At 42.8% G+C, this 22,218-nt stretch overlaps 1 protein-coding gene across 1 annotated transcript in view; it reads right to left on the reverse strand.

The window, feature by feature from the left end:
• Nucleotides 1-770: 770 nt before the first annotated feature.
• Nucleotides 771-22,218, reverse strand: part of LOC138663043 (zinc finger protein 585A-like) — a 29,965-nt gene continuing 8,517 nt past the window's right edge. The window contains exons 2-8 of the mRNA XM_069749098.1: nt 20,314-20,463; nt 20,005-20,184; nt 19,799-19,922; nt 19,618-19,715; nt 19,329-19,419; nt 10,246-11,476; nt 771-3,550 (exon numbers count right to left, since the gene is read on the reverse strand). Coding sequence (XP_069605199.1) covers nt 2,329-3,550; nt 10,246-11,476; nt 19,329-19,419; nt 19,618-19,715; nt 19,799-19,922; nt 20,005-20,184; nt 20,314-20,463 — 3,096 coding nt within the window. The 3' untranslated portion in view covers nt 771-2,328. The remainder of the gene's footprint in view (nt 3,551-10,245; nt 11,477-19,328; nt 19,420-19,617; nt 19,716-19,798; nt 19,923-20,004; nt 20,185-20,313; nt 20,464-22,218) is intronic.

The following is a 22,218-nucleotide window of genomic DNA, read 5'->3' on the forward strand; positions in this document are numbered from 1 at the left end:
TGGGTATTTATTATGATGGAATATAGGCTGAACTGGATGGACAAATGTCTTTTTTCGGCCTTACTAACTATGTTACTATGTTACTATGTTACTAACTAAATACCCTGTTTTTTCCATCTTTTGACTTAGCACTTGCTTATTACTGTGATTTTTTTTACAAAAGAGTATTTTTGACCTCACTGTGCTCTTTTGTGTCTTCATGTTTCTTGGTGGTGTGTGAACAGGTTCCTACAGACTTGTTCATTGTGCAAGTACCCCATGTGTTTCTGGTTCTGTAATTGTTCTCTTGTTTATACAAGACTAGGGAGTCCACCACTCCTTATGGGTCATTTGCATCAAAGCTGTTCCATCCAGCATGTCCACATGAAAATTCCCTCTCTGAACCCTGCTTATACAGGTACTATACAGATGATTAGGTTTTTAGATACATCAGATAGGGATTATATACATTAGGTAGGACTGCTCTATATGGGTATACCTTGGCGATTGGTGGAGCAGCTTAGTATACATTTTTTTTGCAAAAAAACATATCAAATAAATACCCTGATTTTTCCATCTTTTGACGTAGCACTTGCTTATTACTGTGATTTTTTTTACAACAGAGTATTTTTGACCTCACTGTGCTCTTTTGTGTTTATAAGTCTATGGTTGTCACTGCCGGATTGCTATGAGTGCTGCCCGCTAGCCAAAAACGCATGCACCAGGGATTGTCTCACTGAACTCCCGCTCTCCTTTTAACATGGGAAAAATGCTACTCAGGCAACACAGGGTGAGGGTAAAACAGTGTGGCAATGCTTTATTGTACCACAAAACAGGCAGATAACACATAGAACAGTCCCAGCAAACATCCCAAGATGGTGCACATTAGAGTCTCACCCTTACGCTGACTCGCTGGGATAATAGCACCTGTGACTACAGATCTTCCAGGGTCGCTACCCCACTTGTGGCATGCACAGAGAGGAGGTAACTACAAGCTTAAGAAGATGACAGTCCACTAAGTCCATACAAGCTACAAGGCCAGTGGATCTGAGGATCACAACCTGGCTTCATATTCCAGGGTCGGTTACTCCACCTGTGGCACGCACACAGAGAGGAGGTAACAACAAGTGTCGGAAGATGACAGTCCACCAAGTCCATACAAGGTACAAGGCCAGTTGATCTGAGGATCACAACCTGGCTTCTTCAGACGTAATCATGGTTCAGCGATGGTCTATGGAGCAGATCTGTATTCTTCCAACTGAGGCTGAAAACCCCTAGGTTGTTACCTATAGAATGATAGCTCCGTGTACCTTGTAATGGAGCCATGATGTAAAATGGCTGCTGTCCTTTCTCTGGTCCTTTTGTGCTCTGCTTTCCGGCCGGCGCTTACACAGTGCAGAGAAACACAGCGCCGGGGGACAGACACCGGAATGTAAGTATGTAGTGTTTGGGTTTTTTTTACGTTTACGCTGGTAACCAGGGTAAACATCGGGTTACTAAGCGCGGCCCTGCGCTTAGTAACCCGATGTTTACCCTGGTTACCAGGGGACTTCGCATAGTTAGTCGCTGGAGAGCTGTCTGTGTGACAGCTCTCCAGCGACCACACAGCGATGCTGCAGCGATCAGGATCGTTGTCTAGGTCGCTGCAGCGTCGCTAAATGTGACGGTACCTTAAGAATGCAGACGAGATCAAATAGCATTACTTGATTATTTAAATTATCTGCATAGCTTTTCCCTCTCTGCTTTAGAAGTCAACAAACTGGCTCAATAAAACAATGCATAATTAGCATAACAGCAAACATCACTAGTGATCAAGGATAAGCCACAATAAAAGTCAATATTCCAGGCTTAGGCCTGGTTCACATTGCGTTCAGGGGCAACGTTAAACGGAGTACGTTACACCGCGGCATAATGCAGTGTAACGTACTCCGTTAATGCCGCCATTGAATGCAATGTCGGACGCATCGCCTAGCGCTCGCCCACAATGGGCGTGCGCTAGTGATGCGCCGTCATTGAGTGATGGACCCGAGACGCTGGCTGCAGCGTTTCCGGGTCCGTCACTGCTAGCACAGATGGAGCTAGCAGAAGCTCCATCTGCGCTAGCGTGATGTAGCGCAGGCACTTGCGCTAGCAGCAGCCCGTTAGCGTATGTGCTGAACAGGCTGCTGCTAACGCAATGTGACCCTAGCATTACACTAACAAAAGTCTGTTTTCTTGACCAACCAGAAATCAACACTTTAAATTTGAAAACCAACATACAGATAACATTCTATTATTCTTCATTTGCTAAAAATTCTATGTTCTATGGTGCCTAACCAAATCTGATTTCAGGTTAAAACATATCCCACATTATGAACAGGAAAAAGACTTCTCCCCTGTGTGAGTTCTATGGTGCCTAACCAAATCTGATTTATGGATAAAACCTTTCCCACATTCTGAACAGGAAAAAGGCTTCTCCTCTTTGTGAGTTCTCTGGTGACTAAAAAGATGCCATTTCTGGTTAAAACATTTCCCACATTCTGAACAGGAAAAAGGCTTCTCCCCTGTGTGAATTCTATGGTGAGTAACAAGTAGTGATTTACGTGTAAAACATTTCCCACATTCTGAACAGGAAAAAGGCTTCTCCCGTGTGTGAGTTCTATGGTGCCTAACCAAATCTGATTTCAGGTTAAAACATTTCCCACATTCTGAACAGAAAAAAGGTTTCTCCTCTGTGTGAGTTCTATGGTGCCTAACCAAATCTGATTTGAGGTTAAAACATTTCCCACATTCTGAACAGGAAAAAGGCTTCGCCTCTTTGTGACTGCTCTGATGTCTAATAAGATGACATTTCTGGTTAAAACATTTCCCACATTCTGAACAGGAAAAAGACTTCTCCCCTGTGTGAGTTCTATGGTGCCTAACCAAACCTGATTTCTGGTTAAAACATTTACCACATTCTGAACAGGAAAAAGGCTTCTCCTCTTTGTGACTGCTCTGATGTCTAACAAGATGCCATTTCTGGTTAAAACATTTCCCACATTCTGAACAGGAAAAAGACTTCTCCCCTGTGTGAGTTTTATGGTGCGTAACCAAATCTGATTTCTGGTTAAAACATTTCCCACATTCTGAACAGGAAAAAGGCTTCTCCCCTGTGTGAGTTCTATGGTGCCTAACCAAATCTGATTTCTGGATAAAACATTTCCCACATTCTGAACAGGAAAAAGGCTTCTCCCCTGTGTGAATTCTATGGTCAGTAACAAGCAGTGATTTCTGGTTAAAACATTTCCCACATTCTGAACAGGGAAAAAACTTCTCCCCTGTGTGAGTTCTATGGTGCCTAACCAAATCTGATTTCTGGATAAAACATTTCCCACATTCTGAACAGGAAAAAGGCTTCTCCCCTGTGTGAGTTCTATGGTGATAAACCAAATCTATTTTCCATTTAAAACGTTTCCCACATTCTGAACAGGAAAAAGGCTTCTCCCCTGTGTGGGTTCTCTGGTGACTAACAAGATACCATTTCTGGTTAAAACCTTTCCCACATTCTGAACAGGTAAAAGGTTTCTCCTCTGTGTGGATTCTTTGATGGCTATTAAGATTTATTTTCCATTTAAAACATTTCCCACATTCTGAACAGTAAAAAGACTTATTTGCTTCAGAAGCAGATTGTCTTTTAATGCCTCGTTTATGACTTTGATTTTCCTTAGTAGTTAGAAATTCAGATGGAGACGTTTATTCTCAGTGAGGTAGGTCAAGCGTAGGACCTCGTATAAGAGAGATGCCTTAACGTGGCTACGAGGTACACATAAAATTGGCCATTTTTGTGCGCTAAAAGCTCTCATTTTTCATATTTCTAGTGCAGTAATGCAGTTCAAATTTCGTTTTTTCAAGTTTGCATGTTTTGGCGCTGCAGTGTGCTGCCCTATTTATTTAACTATATACGAGTTGGCGACTCTGGGTTCAGCACCTGTTCACACTCAGTCTATGTTTGGATGTGCAGGTCAGGTTTTTGAAATGTATTCTCTAGCCTTCTGATCGTGCACTCCCCGCCTCCTAGCTTCAGGTGTTTTAATTATAGTAGGTCCAATACCCCTCCACATAGAGAGAGAATTTGAGTCCAAGAAGAGGTTTTTACATGTACCCATTCAGATGGAGACGTTTATTCTCAGTGAGGTAGGTCAAGCGTAGGACCTCGTATAAGAGAGATGCCTTAACGTGGCTACGCGGTACACATAAAATTGGCCATTTTTGTGCGCTAAAAGCTCTCATTTTTCATATTTCTAGTGCAGTAATGCAGTTCAAATTTCGTTTTTTCAAGTTTGCATGTTTTGGCGCTGCAGTGTGCTGCCCTATTTATTTAACTATATACGAGTTGGCGACTCTGGGTTCAGCACCTGTTCACACTCAGTCTATGTTTGGATGTGCAGGTCAGGTTTTTGAAATGTATTCTCTAGCCTTCTGATCGTGCACTCCCCGCCTCCTAGCTTCAGGTGTTTTAATTATAGTAGGTCCAATACCCCTCCACATAGAGAGAGAATTTGAGTCCAAGAAGAGGTTTTTACATGTACCCATTCAGATGGAGACGTTTATTCTCAGTGAGGTAGGTCAAGCGTAGGACCTCGTATAAGAGAGATGCCTTAACGTGGCTACGAGGTACACATAAAATTGGCCATTTTTGTGCGCTAAAAGCTCTCATTTTTCATATTTCTAGTGCAGTAATGCAGTTCAAATTTCGTTTTTTCAAGTTTGCATGTTTTGGCGCTGCAGTGTGCTGCCCTATTTATTTAACTATATACGAGTTGGCGACTCTGGGTTCAGCACCTGTTCACACTCCGTCTATGTTTGGATGTGCAGGTCAGGTTTTTGAAATGTATTCTCTAGCCTTCTGATCGTGCACTCCCCGCCTCCTAGCTTCAGGTGTTTTAATTATAGTAGGTCCAATACCCCTCCACATAGAGAGAGAATTTGAGTCCAAGAAGAGGTTTTTACATGTACCCATTCAGATGGAGACGTTTATTCTCAGTGAGGTAGGTCAAGCGTAGGACCTCGTATAAGAGAGATGCCTTAACGTGGCTACGAGGTACACATAAAATTGGCCATTTTTGTGCGCTAAAAGCTCTCATTTTTCATATTTCTAGTGCAGTAATGCAGTTCAAATTTCGTTTTTTCAAGTTTGCATGTTTTGGCGCTGCAGTGTGCTGCCCTATTTATTTAACTATATACGAGTTGGCGACTCTGGGTTCAGCACCTGTTCACACTCAGTCTATGTTTGGATGTGCAGGTCAGGTTTTTGAAATGTATTCTCTAGCCTTCTGATCGTGCACTCCCCGCCTCCTAGCTTCAGGTGTTTTAATTATAGTAGGTCCAATACCCCTCCACATAGAGAGAGAATTTGAGTCCAAGAAGAGGTTTTTACATGTACCCATTCAGATGGAGACGTTTATTCTCAGTGAGGTAGGTCAAGCGTAGGACCTCGTATAAGAGAGATGCCTTAACGTGGCTACGAGGTACACATAAAATTGGCCATTTTTGTGCGCTAAAAGCTCTCATTTTTCATATTTCTAGTGCAGTAATGCAGTTCAAATTTCGTTTTTTCAAGTTTGCATGTTTTGGCGCTGCAGTGTGCTGCCCTATTTATTTAACTATATACGAGTTGGCGACTCTGGGTTCAGCACCTGTTCACACTCAGTCTATGTTTGGATGTGCAGGTCAGGTTTTTGAAATGTATTCTCTAGCCTTCTGATCGTGCACTCCCCGCCTCCTAGCTTCAGGTGTTTCAATTATAGTAGGTCCAATACCCCTCCACATAGAGAGAGAATTTGAGTCCAAGAAGAGGTTTTTACATGTACCCATTCAGATGGAGACGTTTAGTCTCAGTGAGGTAGGTCAAGCGTAGGACCTCGTATAAGAGAGATGCCTTAACGTGGCTACGAGGTACACATAAAATTGGCCATTTTTGTGCGCTAAAAGCTCTCATTTTTCATATTTCTAGTGCAGTAATGCAGTTCAAATTTCGTTTTTTCAAGTTTGCATGTTTTGGCGCTGCAGTGTGCTGCCCTATTTATTTAACTATATACGAGTTGGCGACTCTGGGTTCAGCACCTGTTCACACTCAGTCTATGTTTGGATGTGCAGGTCAGGTTTTTGAAATGTATTCTCTAGCCTTCTGATCGTGCACTCCCCGCCTCCTAGCTTCAGGTGTTTTAATTATAGTAGGTCCAATACCCCTCCACATAGAGAGAGAATTTGAGTCCAAGAAGAGGTTTTTACAATTACCCATTCAGATGGAGACGTTTATTCTCAGTGAGGTAGGTCAAGCGTAGGACCTCGTATAAGAGAGATGCCTTAACGTGGCTACGAGGTACACATAAAATTGGCCATTTTTGTGCGCTAAAAGCTCTCATTTTTCATATTTCTAGTGCAGTAATGCAGTTCAAATTTCGTTTTTTCAAGTTTGCATGTTTTGGCGCTGCAGTGTGCTGCCCTATTTATTTAACTATATACGAGTTGGCGACTCTGGGTTCAGCACCTGTTCACACTCAGTCTATGTTTGGATGTGCAGGTCAGGTTTTTGAAATGTATTCTCTAGCCTTCTGATCGTGCACTCCCCGCCTCCTAGCTTCAGGTGTTTTAATTATAGTAGGTCCAATACCCCTCCACATAGAGAGAGAATTTGAGTCCAAGAAGAGGTTTTTACATGTACCCATTCAGATGGAGACGTTTATTCTCAGTGAGGTAGGTCAAGTGTAGGACCTCGTATAAGAGAGATGCCTTAACGTGGCTACGAGGTACACATAAAATTGGCCATTTTTGTGCGCTAAAAGCTCTCATTTTTCATATTTCTAGTGCAGTAATGCAGTTCAAATTTCGTTTTTTCAAGTTTGCATGTTTTGGCGCTGCAGTGTGCTGCCCTATTTATTTAACTATATACGAGTTGGCGACTCTGGGTTCAGCACCTGTTCACACTCAGTCTATGTTTGGATGTGCAGGTCAGGTTTTTGAAATGTATTCTCTAGCCTTCTGATCGTGCACTCCCCGCCTCCTAGCTTCAGGTGTTTTAATTATAGTAGGTCCAATACCCCTCCACATAGAGAGAGAATTTGAGTCCAAGAAGAGGTTTTTACAATTACCCATTCAGATGGAGACGTTTATTCTCAGTGAGGTAGGTCAAGCGTAGGACCTCGTATAAGAGAGATGCCTTAACGTGGCTACGAGGTACACATAAAATTGGCCATTTTTGTGCGCTAAAAGCTCTCATTTTTCATATTTCTAGTGCAGTAATGCAGTTCAAATTTCGTTTTTTCAAGTTTGCATGTTTTGGCGCTGCAGTGTGCTGCCCTATTTATTTAACTATATACGAGTTGGCGACTCTGGGTTCAGCACCTGTTCACACTCAGTCTATGTTTGGATGTGCAGGTCAGGTTTTTGTAATGTATTCTCTAGCCTTCTGATCGTGCACTCCCCGCCTCCTAGCTTCAGGTGTTTTAATTATAGTAGGTCCAATACCCCTCCACATAGAGAGAGAATTTGAGTCCAAGAAGAGGTTTTTACAATTACCCATTCAGATGGAGACGTTTATTCTCAGTGAGGTAGGTCAAGCGTAGGACCTCGTATAAGAGAGATGCCTTAACGTGGCTACGAGGTACACATAAAATTGGCCATTTTTGTGCGCTAAAAGCTCTCATTTTTCATATTTCTAGTGCAGTAATGCAGTTCAAATTTCGTTTTTTCAAGTTTGCATGTTTTGGCGCTGCAGTGTGCTGCCCTATTTATTTAACTATATACGAGTTGGCGACTCTGGGTTCAGCACCTGTTCACACTCAGTCTATGTTTGGATGTGCAGGTCAGGTTTTTGAAATGTATTCTCTAGCCTTCTGATCGTGCACTCCCCGCCTCCTAGCTTCAGGTGTTTTAATTATAGTAGGTCCAATACCCCTCCACATAGAGAGAGAATTTGAGTCCAAGAAGAGGTTTTTACATGTACCCATTCAGATGGAGACGTTTATTCTCAGTGAGGTAGGTCAAGCGTAGGACCTCGTATAAGAGAGATGCCTTAACGTGGCTACGAGGTACACATAAAATTGGCCATTTTTGTGCGCTAAAAGCTCTCATTTTTCATATTTCTAGTGCAGTAATGCAGTTCAAATTTCGTTTTTTCAAGTTTGCATGTTTTGGCGCTGCAGTGTGCTGCCCTATTTATTTAACTATATACGAGTTGGCGACTCTGGGTTCAGCACCTGTTCACACTCAGTCTATGTTTGGATGTGCAGGTCAGGTTTTTGAAATGTATTCTCTAGCCTTCTGATCGTGCACTCCCCGCCTCCTAGCTTCAGGTGTTTTAATTATAGTAGGTCCAATACCCCTCCACATAGAGAGAGAATTTGAGTCCAAGAAGAGGTTTTTACATGTACCCATTCAGATGGAGACGTTTATTCTCAGTGAGGTAGGTCAAGCGTAGGACCTCGTATAAGAGATGCCTTAACGTGGCTACGAGGTACACATAAAATTGGCCATTTTTGTGCGCTAAAAGCTCTCATTTTTCATATTTCTAGTGCAGTAATGCAGTTCAAATTTCGTTTTTTCAAGTTTGCATGTTTTGGCGCTGCAGTGTGCTGCCCTATTTATTTAACTATATACGAGTTGGCGACTCTGGGTTCAGCACCTGTTCACACTCAGTCTATGTTTGGATGTGCAGGTCAGGTTTTTGAAATGTATTCTCTAGCCTTCTGATCGTGCACTCCCCGCCTCCTAGCTTCAGGTGTTTTAATTATAGTAGGTCCAATACCCCTCCACATAGAGAGAGAATTTGAGTCCAAGAAGAGGTTTTTACATGTACCCATTCAGATGGAGACGTTTATTCTCAGTGAGGTAGGTCAAGCGTAGGACCTCGTATAAGAGAGATGCCTTAACGTGGCTACGAGGTACACATAAAATTGGCCATTTTTGTGCGCTAAAAGCTCTCATTTTTCATATTTCTAGTGCAGTAATGCAGTTCAAATTTCGTTTTTTCAAGTTTGCATGTTTTCGCGCTGCAGTGTGCTGCCCTATTTATTTAACTATATACGAGTTGGCGACTCTGGGTTCAGCACCTGTTCACACTCAGTCTATGTTTGGATGTGCAGGTCAGGTTTTTGAAAAATATTCCAGGCTTAGGCCTGGTTCACATTGCGTTCAGGGGCAACGTTAAACGGAGTACGTTACACCGCGGCATAATGCAGTGTAACGTACTCCGTTAATGCCGCCATTGAATGCAATGTCGGACGCATCGCCTAGCGCTCACCCACAATGGGCGTGCGCTAGTGATGCGCCGTCATTGAGTGATGGACCCGAGACGCTGGCTGCAGCGTTTCCGGGTCCGTCACTGCTAGCACAGATGGAGCTAGCAGAAGCTCCATCTGCGCTAGCGTGATGTAGCGCAGGCACTTGCGCTAGCAGCAGCCCGTTAGCGTATGTGCTGAACAGGCTGCTGCTAACGCAATGTGACCCTAGCATTACACTAACAAAAGTCTGTTTTCTTGACCAACCAGAAATCAACACTTTAAATTTGAAAACCAACATACAGATAACATTCTATTATTCTTCATTTGCTAAAAATTCTATGTTCTATTGTGCCTAACCAAATCTGATTTCAGGTTAAAACATATCCCACATTATGAACAGGAAAAAGACTTCTCCCCTGTGTGAGTTCTATGGTGCCTAACCAAATCTGATTTATGGATAAAACCTTTCTCACATTATGAACAGGAAAAAGGCTTCTCCTCTTTGTGAGTTATCTGGTGACTAAAAAGATGCCATTTCTGGCTAAAACATTTCCCACATTCTGAACAGGAAAAAGGCTTCTCCCGTGTGTGAATTCTATGGTGCCTAACCAAATCTGATTTCAGGTTAAAACATTTCCCACATTATGAACAGGAAAAAGGCTTCTCCTCTTTGTGAGTTATCTGGTGACTAAAAAGATGCCATTTCTGGCTAAAACATTTCCCACATTCTGAACAGGAAAAAGGCTTCTCCCCTGTGTGAATTCTATGGTGAGTAACAAGTAGTGATTTACGTGCAAAACATTTCCCACATTCTGAACAGGAAAAAGGCTTCTCCCCTGTGTGAGTTCTATGGTGCCTAACCAAATCTGATTTCAGGTTGAAACATTTCCCACATTATGAACAGGAAAAAGGCTTCTCCTCTTTGTGAGTTATCTGGTGACTAAAAAGATGCCATTTCTGGCTAAAACATTTCCCACATTCTGAACAGGAAAAAGGCTTCTCCCGTGTGTGAATTCTATGGTGCCTAACCAAATCTGATTTCAGGTTAAAACATTTCCCACATTCTGAACAGAAAAAAGGTTTCTCCTCTGTGTGAGTTCTATGGTGCCTAACCAAATCTGATTTGAGGTTAAAACATTTCCCACATTCTGAACAGGAAAAAGGCTTCGCCTCTTTGTGACTGCTCTGATGTCTAATAAGATGACATTTCTGGTTAAAACATTTCCCACATTCTGAACAGGAAAAAGACTTCTCCCCTGTGTGAGTTCTATGGTGCCTAACCAAACCTGATTTCTGGTTAAAACATTTACCACATTCTGAACAGGAAAAAGGCTTCTCCTCTTTGTGACTGCTCTGATGTCTAACAAGATGCCATTTCTGGTTAAAACATTTCCCACATTCTGAACAGGAAAAAGACTTCTCCCCTGTGTGAGTTTTATGGTGCGTAACCAAATCTGATTTCTGGTTAAAACATTTCCCACATTCTGAACAGGAAAAAGGCTTCTCCCCTGTGTGAGTTCTATGGTGCCTAACCAAATCTGATTTCTGGATAAAACATTTCCCACATTCTGAACAGGAAAAAGGCTTCTCCCCTGTGTGAATTCTATGGTGAGTAACAAGCAGTGATTTCTGGTTAAAACATTTCCCACATTCTGAACAGGGAAAAAACTTCTCCCCTGTGTGAGTTCTATGGTGCCTAACCAAATCTGATTTCTGGATAAAACATTTCCCACATTCTGAACAGGAAAAAGGCTTCTCCCCTGTGTGAGTTCTATGGTGATAAACCAAATCTATTTTCCATTTAAAACGTTTCCCACATTCTGAACAGGAAAAAGGCTTCTCCCCTGTGTGGGTTCTCTGGTGACTAACAAGATACCATTTCTGGTTAAAACCTTTCCCACATTCTGAACAGGTAAAAGGTTTCTCCTCTGTGTGGATTCTTTGATGGCTATCAAGATTTATTTTCCATTTAAAACATTTCCCACATTCTGAACAGTAAAAAGACTTATTTGCTTCAGAAGCAGATTGTCTTTTAATGCCTCGTTTATGACTTTGATTTTCCTTAGTAGTTAGAAATGAATCAGAAGATGGGACCTGTTTCATAGGACCAGATGACAGATCTTTGCTGTGAATGGATGATGATATATCTGGAGTAATGGCATTGCCTTCAGTTGTATCTTGTAGGATCTCAAGATCATCAGATTTAAAAACTGAAGATGTCAACTGTCCCTCTGATCTCCTGGTACAGTCATCTGCTAAGATAAAAAAACAAAACATTTTTTTAATAAAATATACTTGAGTTTTATATTTTTGAACATTTCAACTTAAACCATCCATAAAAAATGGCAAGCTATGTAAAAACTTTAATTATTTACCAAACAATGACTGTTCACAGTCTAATAGAAAACCTTGTTGGATGAACCAGTAGTGTGTGGTGTTCAACTGTTTGTTCATTCTGCCTCCCAAATATTGAATATAAAGAATCAATCAATGTTATGCAGGCAAAAATAATACCAATTCTCATCTAACAAAAAAACAAGTCCCCTGTCAAGCCCATCATCTATCAATGGATAAACAGAGGTTAGAATATAGCAAGGAGAGTCTCCCAATAATTAAAACTTAACTTTTAATCACTAAGATAAAATGGACAAACTAATATGACAAAATTATCACATGTGATTAAAGTGCTCATGCAAACCAGTGCTCAAGATAAAAATTGGTTTGGTCTCACCAATGGGAACAACAAACGTCCACAGCAGGTTCCTCCTGTTGCTTTCTCTAGATAGGAGAGGAAAGAGAGGGAGGGGGTATAGGGCTTTACTAAACTCCCTGTCGTGCCCCTTGTATTGCTCCTGTCCTAACAAGGACAGGACTCAAGTATACCCTGCTAGGGACAACAACCATCCACTACATATAATATATAAGTCTCCATACAAGTTTCCTCCCCAGTCACAGGAATTCATCAGGGAAGTTCATTTAAAGCCAATGGCACATAAAGTATGCAAAAAATTAACTGTCCGTCATCTAAGTAACCCTGCAGTGCCAGGGTACCTATCAATGGGTGTGACAATTTGTGTCACTGCCTATGGGTAGTCATGAATCCCCGTGACTGGGGAGAAAACACGTAGGGAGACCTATATATTAGATGTAGTGGATGGTGATTGTTCCTAGCAGGGTATACTTGGGGCCTGTTCTTGTTAGGACAGGGGCAATAGAAGGGGAAAGACAGGGAGTTTAGTAAAGCCCAGGGCCGGCGTCAGCACCCGGCGCACCCGGGCAAGTACCGGGGCCCTGGCGAGACGGGGGGGGCCCATTTATGGTAGTACACGTCACTCACTACATCCCTGCTGTGTGTGTGACTGACTGTCTACAGTGACTCCTGAGTCATATCAAATCAAATCCACCAAAAAGTCCCATATTCAGCTTCAGTGATTTATCACTCCCCCTTTGAGAAAGCGACTACGCGAAACGCGCGTCAGGGGTGGTGGGAAGGCCACACAAAAAACTCTGACTTATGATGGGTAAGTTCATATTACCTCAGTGATATGTTTGAATACTAGATCATATGATTCTTAGCTGAATATGGGACTTTTTGGTACCTGGGAGACGATCCCTCATTGCAGGAATACTGTTATCCTAGGAAACCTTGTTCTGTGATACTTACCCAGGTCATATTGCGTTGGTGTGAACTTTTTATATTCTGTCATGTTGATCATTTGTATGTCACTTTTTTGATATTTGTTATTAATAAAATATCTATACATTTTCTATGAAATTTTAGTGTCTATGCTCCCTTTTTCGATAGTGTATCAGATTAGTAGAATGTGTAGAATTTGTGTTGTTCTTGATGAAGAAGTAGGTTTCGATTCTGGACATCCTTATTTATTGCGACGTGGGCAGCGCAGCATAGCCACCTCACTACACCATTTTAATTTCAACATAGCCACCTCGCTACACTGCCAATCAGCGGAGCACCAATAGCTGGACCCAGTGCTTCTAAGCCATTCTAGTTGTGCTTTCTCACAACTTGATCAGGTGAGGCTGCGCAGCTACCACACCACAAAATGCTTTTTGTCTAGCTAACGGCCCATCTTGTCATTGTAGCCTATAATCAAAAACTAATAATTAAGCAGTAGTTACAACTTAAGTCATGAATCAGGGAATGTGAGTATTATACATAAAATGTTGAAAGAAGGTTGAACCTGATGTCCTCATTGGGGCCGCACAGCCACTCATAGCTCTACCCGGATGCTAACAGTGCATAAACCTCCTGTTATGGAGGGGGTGGGGGGGGGGGGGGGACTGGGAGGCCTGCTCTCTGACCAGTCTTTAAACAGCTGTGTGAATCCCCTGTAATGCAGGAGAAAGTGTCGATTACAGTCAATTAAGGAATATTTGCAAATTGCAGGTTCAACATGGAATAAATGGATGGTTTGGCGGGTCACCGTTTTTGTAAAGGGTGCACTTCTCTGGACAGTTTCTACTAGTGTATGGTACATTTATCAATGTTGATTTGCCTCTAATATTACAGGTACTGATACCCTGAGCCTGAGACCTGTGGACCTTAGATAACCAGAGTTAGCCACCTGCTAAGCACAGGATCTACATGTCACCTACTCCAAGAGTGACACAGTGCCGAAACGCCACTATCAGGACTTATTTTCCAGAACACACACATCCGTGGACTAGTAAGTGACTATGTGACCAATCGTTACTATGTATTAGGTCGGACTCGGAGTTCCACTTGCAAGAGCCTCACATCACTTCACCCTCAACAGCCGCCTGTTCTTTGGACATGAGTGTGCAGCTGCATATAGAAATACGGACGTTTCGGGTGATGCAATGCAAGACTCGCGCATCGCTCTCGCAAGTGGGACTCCGGCCTTACTGCAATCATTGGTTCGACCCCAACTGCTTATCTTCCTGTTTGGGAAAATTGCAGTCAATCCCTACTTCCTTTTATAGTTGCATAAATAGCAACAATCATCTGAGACCTTAACATGCTGCAGTTATCAGCCACACGAGAGGCCCGGTTAATGCTCATGGCCGATAGTTGCTATAAAAATCATAAAGTTGACAACAGAAAATGCTCTTGATTTCACAGCATTTTTAGGCCAACATGGAAAGTAGTGATCAAGCCAAAGAACTTCCAGATGAACAGACGCCTCCATCCAAGAAGCACAAGTCTGGAAGTCAGAAAAGAAAAGAGAAGCAGTTATTGGAAGAGAAAGTGAAGAAGCTTACTACCATTGATCACTTTTTTAGGAAGTCTACACAAAAGGACAGTGGTGAGTCAACCAGTTGCACTACATCAGGAATTGAACCAAGTTTGAGTGTCTCTGTGGAAGCATTTTCCAGCACTGATGAAATTACGGAAGAAATTGAAGATTCTTCACATCAGCAACTCCTCAGTCTTTCTGAACCTCGGCCAGAACTAACCGTTGATCCAGCTGAATGGCCTGATATCATTTCTGATGTGCTGAGATGTCAGGCAATAAAAAGGGGCCCCAAACAAGTGAGATTGGAAAATTTCCCGCTCACAGACTTTTCGGATGGTTCAAAGAGACGCTTCGCTTGTACCCATTACTACAGGTTGATGGGTACTGGAATAAAGGTTTTACGAGACTGGCTTGTTTACTCTATGGTTGGAGATTGCATATATTGTTTTTGTTGTCGGTTGTTTGACAATGAAGCAAAATCTGTGTTTTCGAGTCCTGGTGGTTTCAGGGACTGGAAACATATCAGTGGTAAGGGATCCTTACACTCCCACGAAATATCAAGCCATCACTTCTCCAATTATGCAAAATGGAAAGAGCTGGAAGCTAGCGTAACATCTGGAAGAGCCATTGACAAAAATTTACGTAGGCAAATCCATTTGGAAGAGCAACATTGGCTTGAAGTTTTGTTTCAGATACTGAAGGTGATTCGATGGTTGGCAAAAAACAATCTCCCATTCAGAGGATCATCAGATACTGTATTCACAGAACACAACGGGATTTTTCTACAGTTACTGGAACTGATCTCAGAATTTGACTTGGTTATGAAGGAACACTTGCAGCGTGCTAAAGAAGGCACAAATGTGCATTATTTGAGCAAAGATATGCAAAACAACTTTTTACATTTGATTGGAGATGCAGTAATTCAAATAATAATGGAAAAAGTGAAGGGAGCTAACTTTTTCAGCATCATCGTAGACTGCACACCTGACATCTCTAAGCAAGAGCAGTTGTCCCTAGTGCTGCGATATGTGGTCATGGATGAAATTAGCAAAACAGTGGAGGTCAAAGAAAGCTTCTTGGAATTTCTGCATGTCACAGACACAACTGGAAGAGGCCTAGAAACAGTTGTGTTAGAAAGATGGACAGAACAGCATCAGTTGTGTGTCTCATATATTCGTGGCCAGTGTTATGATAATGGAGCTAATATGAGGGGACAATATAAAGGAGTGCAGGCCATTGTTTTGGAGAAAAACTCTCATGCATTCTTTGTGCCATGTTCTCCACATAACTGGAATCTTGTTGTCGTACATGCTGCAGAGAGTTCCAACCGATCAAAACAATTTTATGACCTTTTGAGTCGCATTTATGCATTCTTTTCTGGAGCAACTAAGAGGTGGGAAGTGGCCAATAAGCATTTATCACAATTAACACTAAAGGCTCTATCTCAGACACGATGGTGTGCTCGGCTTGAATCAGTTAAAGCCATTTTGTTTCAGTTTCCTCAGCTTGTTGAAGCTTTAGAAGTCTTTGTACATGGCACTAAATATTCCAGTGACACATACAGCGAAGCAAAGATTCTATTGGATTCACTTTGTACCTACCCTTTTGTAGTTTCATTATGTGTTATGTGGTTTTACAGGCGAAAACTATGAACCTCTCCAGCACAATTTCACTGGTTGAGGCCATCACTACAGCCTTCACAGAGTATTTCACATTGGGGTTCAAACAAGCAGAAAGTAAAGCTGCCGATATATGTAAGAAGCTTGATATACCCACTGAGTACCCAGCACACAGAATTAGGAAAAAAACTTGTCAATGCAATGATAAAGATTGCCAAGAGCCAGCAAGCAAGTGGAACATTATATTTAAATCCAAGAGAAGAATTTGAAGAAACATTCTTCAAGCCTTTACTTAAAACTGTGCTTGATGAAATCGAAACAAGATTCGTTTTCTTAAAAAAATTCATGGCCAAGTTTGGATTTCTCAGTGACATAAAAAAAGCAGCCAGTGACTTGCCGACATTACAACAGCAATGTTTAAACTTTGCTGATCCAGCAGTTGATGGAGAGATTCTGCTGGAGGAATTGAAGACACTGGCTAGGATGCTGCCTGATCATCTAACTCCACAGGAAACCCTGCAATATCTGTTTTCTAACTCGCTGAACCTGGCCTTCCCAACTCTGGTATTGGCATTGAAGCTCCTGCTAAAAGTGCCCGTTTCAGTTGCGTCAGCTGAAAGAAGCTTCAGTAAACTGAAGCTTATTAAAAACTTCCTCAGGTCCCAGATGTCTCAAGAAAGGTTAAATGCATTGGCAATTCTTTCAATTGAGTCACAAGAAGCAGAATGTGTAGATTTTAATCAAGTTATATGTTGTTTTGCAGCTGAAAAAACCAGGAGAAAAGCTTTTTAGCAATTTTCAAATCAAAACTTTGGTTTGCCACCGAATTGCGCTACAGGTTTTTTTTTTTTTTGTTTTCTTGTTTTTTATAGCTGTTAAGCTGCATTTTTGCACATGTCACTTATTGGGGTCAGTCATCAGCACTACAAATCGACAGTGAATTCAAAACAATGGGACAACGAATACTGATGTGTTGCGATACTGCTACCCATTTTGCACTTTTACAAATGTTCTACGTTAATAGTTTCCAATGTTTACTTTAAAATGTTTTCCATTAAAAGTTGGTCATATTCAATGTATCCAGTTTTTTCTTTGCAGCAAGTTCAGCTAACAATAAAATGCCTACTGGTAACTGAGGAAGTAGGTCACAACAATTGGCATAGAAGGGGTAAGGGTTGACTTATATAAAGCCCCTCTACTGTATGGTATTGTAGAATTTACAATAGCTATTGCTCATGTAAGAAGTTAAATCTGGCATTGTACTATACTTTTTTATTTCTTATCTGTGCATCATGAATCGTGGTATGTGTTAAAGGAGGGGGTTTGGGGGGGCCCACTGAGACTCGTTCAGCCGGGGCCCTCAAAAACCTGGAGCCGGACCTGGTAAAGCCCTATACCCCCTCCCTCTCTTTCCTTCCCTCCTATTTAGAGAAGGCAACTGGAGGAATATGCTGTGGACATTTGTCTGTTCCCAATAATTAAAACGTAACTTTTAATCACTAAGGTAAAATGGACAAACTAACATGACACAATTAACACATGTGAATTAAGGTACCTTCACACTGAGCAACTTTTGAACGATAACGATAGCGATCCGTGACGTTGCAGCGTCCTGGATAGCGATCTCGTTGTGTTTGACACGCAGCAGCGATCAGGATCCTGCTGTGACATCGCTGGTTGGAGCTAGAAGTCCAGAACTTTATTTCGTCGCTGGATCGCCCGCTGTCATCGCTGGATCGGCGTGTGTGACGCCGATCCAGCGATGTGTTCACTTGTAACCAGGGTAAACATCGGGTTACTAAGCGCAGGGCCGCTCTTAGTAACCCGATATTTACCCTGGTTACCATTGTAAATGTAAAAAAAAAAAAAACAGTACATACTCACATTCAGGTGTCTGTCACATCCCCCGGCGTCAGCTTCCCTGCACTGTGTAAGCGCCGGCCGTAAAGCAGAGCGGTGACGTCACCGCAGTGCTCTGCTTTACGGCCGGCCGGCACTGACACAGTCAGTGCGGGAAGCTGACGCCGGGGGACGTGACCGACATCGGAATGTGAGTATGTAGTGTTTTTTTTTTTTACATTTACAATGGTAACCAGGGTAAATATCGGGTTACTAAGCGCGGCCCTGCGCTTAGTAACCCGATGGTTACCTGGGGACTTCGGCATCGTTGGTTGCTGGAGAGCTGTCGGTGTGACAGCTCTCCAGCGACCACACAACGACTTACCAACGATCACGGCCAGGTCGTATCGCTGGTCGTGATCGTTGGTAAATCGTTCAGTGTAACGGTAGCTTAAGGTGCTCAAGATAAAAATTGGTTTGAGATCAAACCATCCAATGAGACAAATCACTAAGAAAGCGTGTTGTAGTAATTAACTTTCCAGGGCGATCTGCCTCATAAAAATGCTGTTTCTCCTCAGATCTCCTGTCAGTGAGAGATTAGAGGAGAAACAGTGTTACAAGTGCTGCTGGCAACAGCTGTGTCAGTCAGCGATCTTGTTATAAAGTAAAAAAAACAGATAAGGCAGGTTAGGGTTAGTGCTATAGTTAGGGTTAGTGTTGGGGCTAAAGTTAAGGTTTATTCTAAAGTTAGGGTTAGGCTAAAGAATTAAGCTTTTCTCAATTGTCTCCCCAATAATTTGGTCACATCAGTATTTCCGAAAAAAACAAATAAAATGGCCCATCAGTATTATAGTGCAGAGGAGGCTTATGCACTTTTAAGTTCTGACAGCGAAGATAGCGCAGTGCCGGATGGCGATGTGGATTTCGAGGGCTTTAGTAGCAGCGACAGTGATAGCTCAGAAATGAGCAGTGATCCTGGTCCATCCTCACACACAAGGACCAGTACAACAAGGACAAATAGCGCTTCTGGAGAAATGTCTCCAACTCAGGGAACAATGCCCAGTACTAGCGCTGTCCATAGTGCTCGTGAGTTGGCGCACACTAATGTCCAAAGGGCTTTGCCTCTTAATGTAGCATTTCCCAGATGGGAGGATTCGGATTAGGCTACTCCATTCATCCCTAATTTTATTGCCATTCCTGGTATAAATGTGGAGGTGGAAAATTTTGGACCAATCAATTTTTTTTAATTTCTTTGACAGATAGCTTGCTAGAGCATATTGTCCTACAAACAAATTTATGTGTGTCCTAATTCATCAGCCAGAATCCATGGCAATCTTGGTAATACGGCCGGACTACACAACCTATAAAGCAGCCACAGCCGGTGACGAGAAGAATCTGTGACCTCTCCGCATTCAGTGGTTACTACTCACCTGGGTAGTCATATGTGGGAATCTCCTCTTTACACCGCTCATCACCCCTCACATATGTCTCTGTAGTATTAATATGGGTCAGATCTTCACCCTGAAACAAATATTGTAAAAGTCACCGACAGATGGAGAAGTCCCATCTATGATAAGCTCTAATCCTGCCATCTCCACCGTTCTCAGTACAGAAGTATAAAACATATAATACTGGTGGATAAAACAAGACTGAGCACAAGACCTTCACCGGCGTCTACACATCATAGGGAAGATCTCCTGACACCTTCTCTCCATCTACCTGATGATCCTGAGGAGCATTGGAATCTTCTTGCTTGCAGTCCTGTGGAAGAAGAGGACAGTGACATCTCTCTGGTGTTGTCCTCTTACTGGATAGATCTGGAGGAAACACATACAGGGAGTGAATTCATTCTTTACATACAAATAATTATAAGCTGTATGTGTTTAGTCCTAACTATTACCTGGAGATGTGAGGGGTTGGGGAACCTCCATTATGACGTTCTTGTACAAATCTCTGTGTCCTTCTAAATACTCCCACTCCTCCATGGAGAAATAGACAGCGACATCCTGACATCTTATAGGAACCTGACACATACAATGATACCGTCATCCCGCGATACCGTCATAGTGTTTCTGTATAATGTCCCAGCATTCCCAGCAGTGTCACCTCTCCAGTCAGCAGCTCAATCATCTTGTAGATGAGTTCTAGGATCTTCTGGTCATTGATGTCCTCATGGATCAGGGGGTGAGGTGGAGGCCCCGTGATTGGGCTCAGGGGTCTTCCCCATCCCTCAGACACAGGGTCCTGACAGCGATCACTAGAGATCTTCTTCACCACTGTGTAATCCTGGTAATGGAGAGACACATTAAGAAATCTCACTACAGACATTTCCAGAGTCCTCACCTCTCCAGTTCTGTCCATCTGTTATTTCCAGAGATAAGAATGATGTAATGTGACGTCATCAGAATCTCTCACCTCTCCAGTAAGCCGGAATAGGATCTCTAGGGTGAGGTGTAATATCCTCTCCGCCATCTTGTCTCTGTCCATATCCATCTTTGATGGGTAAATCAGGAAAATATTCTTTTGTAGAAGATCTTCACTGAGAGGATCCGATATTGTAGAGACCTGAATGAGAAGATGAGCCGATGTAACATCATAAGAATCCTGTGTAATAATACAATTACTGGAGATAATAAGGGAAACATATGAGGAGATTTATTATTTTACAGTATTTAGTTTCCTCTTTACATCTACTAATAAATCCTATATATTTAGGCCACAGACAACAAGCAGTTTCTTCCTCGGAGTCGGCAGCTGAATACATTTCTCATAGACTCATCTTCCATAACGCTAATTCTCGTCTCATTTACCGACCCTGGAATCGGCATTAGCAATACTGCAGGAGATATTCATTACACGCGACATGAGAAATAACTACTTCATGATGAGGACGACATCTTCATCTTCTACTACGGCTCTAGAAACATATTTGGCCAGAGTCGGTCACTGACTCCATCACCATCGGCCTCTATATGAAGGTTTCCCTTCTTCCCCGCACTGTAATCTTCTATCACGTTAGATCTCAGCTCTGATTCACACACAGAAGTTTGAGGCTTTTAGAAAAGCTTTTTGTTTCCACAATCAACGCGGACAGAAATGATCTGGTCGCAAAGTCTCCATGTACAGTGATTTATGAGGTTTATTTCTAGCCTTAGTCTTTCCGATATTACAGGAAAAACACCAGAAAAAGCAGATATTAAAATGTTTCTAAAGAAAATTGGCTCCAACAATTCTTGTAAAAAGAAAAAAAACATGGAAAAAGCAGAAGACACATTTTATAATTTTTAACTTGTTTAACATTTATTAAAAAGAAATTATATTTTTTGTGCACCAGAACATAGATATGCCGCAGGGACAGATGAGGCTTCAACAAAAACCCTGGCAGTTTATCCACTTCCTGCTGTGAAAAGCAAACATGGCATCTAAGAAGGTGACAGTTTGGCTGAATGCCTAAGAGAGACCTTAGAAAAAGATTTGAGGACCGCGGCTACAGCCGCAGGTCCATCAAGGCCGGTTATGACCGTGCCCGCCAAACCCCACGGAGTGATCTTTTATACCCTACTACTCGACGTCGTGCAGAGGGTGGAGGTGATCACATTAGATTCATCTCCACCTTCAATCATGAGTGGGAGAGTATGCGTTCCATCCTAAAAAAACACTGGCCTGTTCTTAAGACTGAGCCCTCCCTGCGTGCTGTCCTGGGCGACCTGCCCCTTATGACCCCAAGAAGGGGCATGAATCTTGGCGATATGCTGGTCAGGAGCCACTATATTCCCACACCAGCAAATCCGTTTGGGACGAGTGGTCCCCGGGTGGGCTGTATTCCATCGGTGCCCCGTGGTTTTGGGCTCTGACCTCTTCCTGCCAGGCAGAGTTATTGAGGTCCCCTATTGGACTTCAGTATCTGTGGTATTAGTCTCTTCTGTGGTGGCCGTGCGCATTGCCCGGTGTATGGGCGGCTCCTCCATGTGGGCGGGCGTCTATTTGCCCTGCGTGATCGCCCTGGGCTTAGTCCCGGGGCGCTCGCGCTGGGCCTGACGCCGCGCCTCCATGGAGGACCTTCCCATCGCCGGGCGCATGCGCCGCTAGCGCCACCGGGATTGGCCGGTTAGGGACATGTGACTGGGGTCAGGAAGGTTACTAGCAGGTCCTGGTTGCTCCTTCACATATCCCCTTGAGGAAGCAGCGTGGCAAGTGCCGCGCAACGCGCGTCGGGGTCTTTTTTCCGGCGGGATCCCCCTCCTCGGTCCCCCCTGAGCTGGTTAGCCATCTGCCATTCTCCACCTATGTTTATTATACTGCGCTCAGTGTGACTGTTCG

The sequence above is a fragment of the Ranitomeya imitator genome, chromosome 2 (assembly GCF_032444005.1).
Source record: "Ranitomeya imitator isolate aRanImi1 chromosome 2, aRanImi1.pri, whole genome shotgun sequence".
Classification (NCBI taxonomy): Eukaryota; Metazoa; Chordata; class Amphibia; order Anura; family Dendrobatidae; genus Ranitomeya; species Ranitomeya imitator.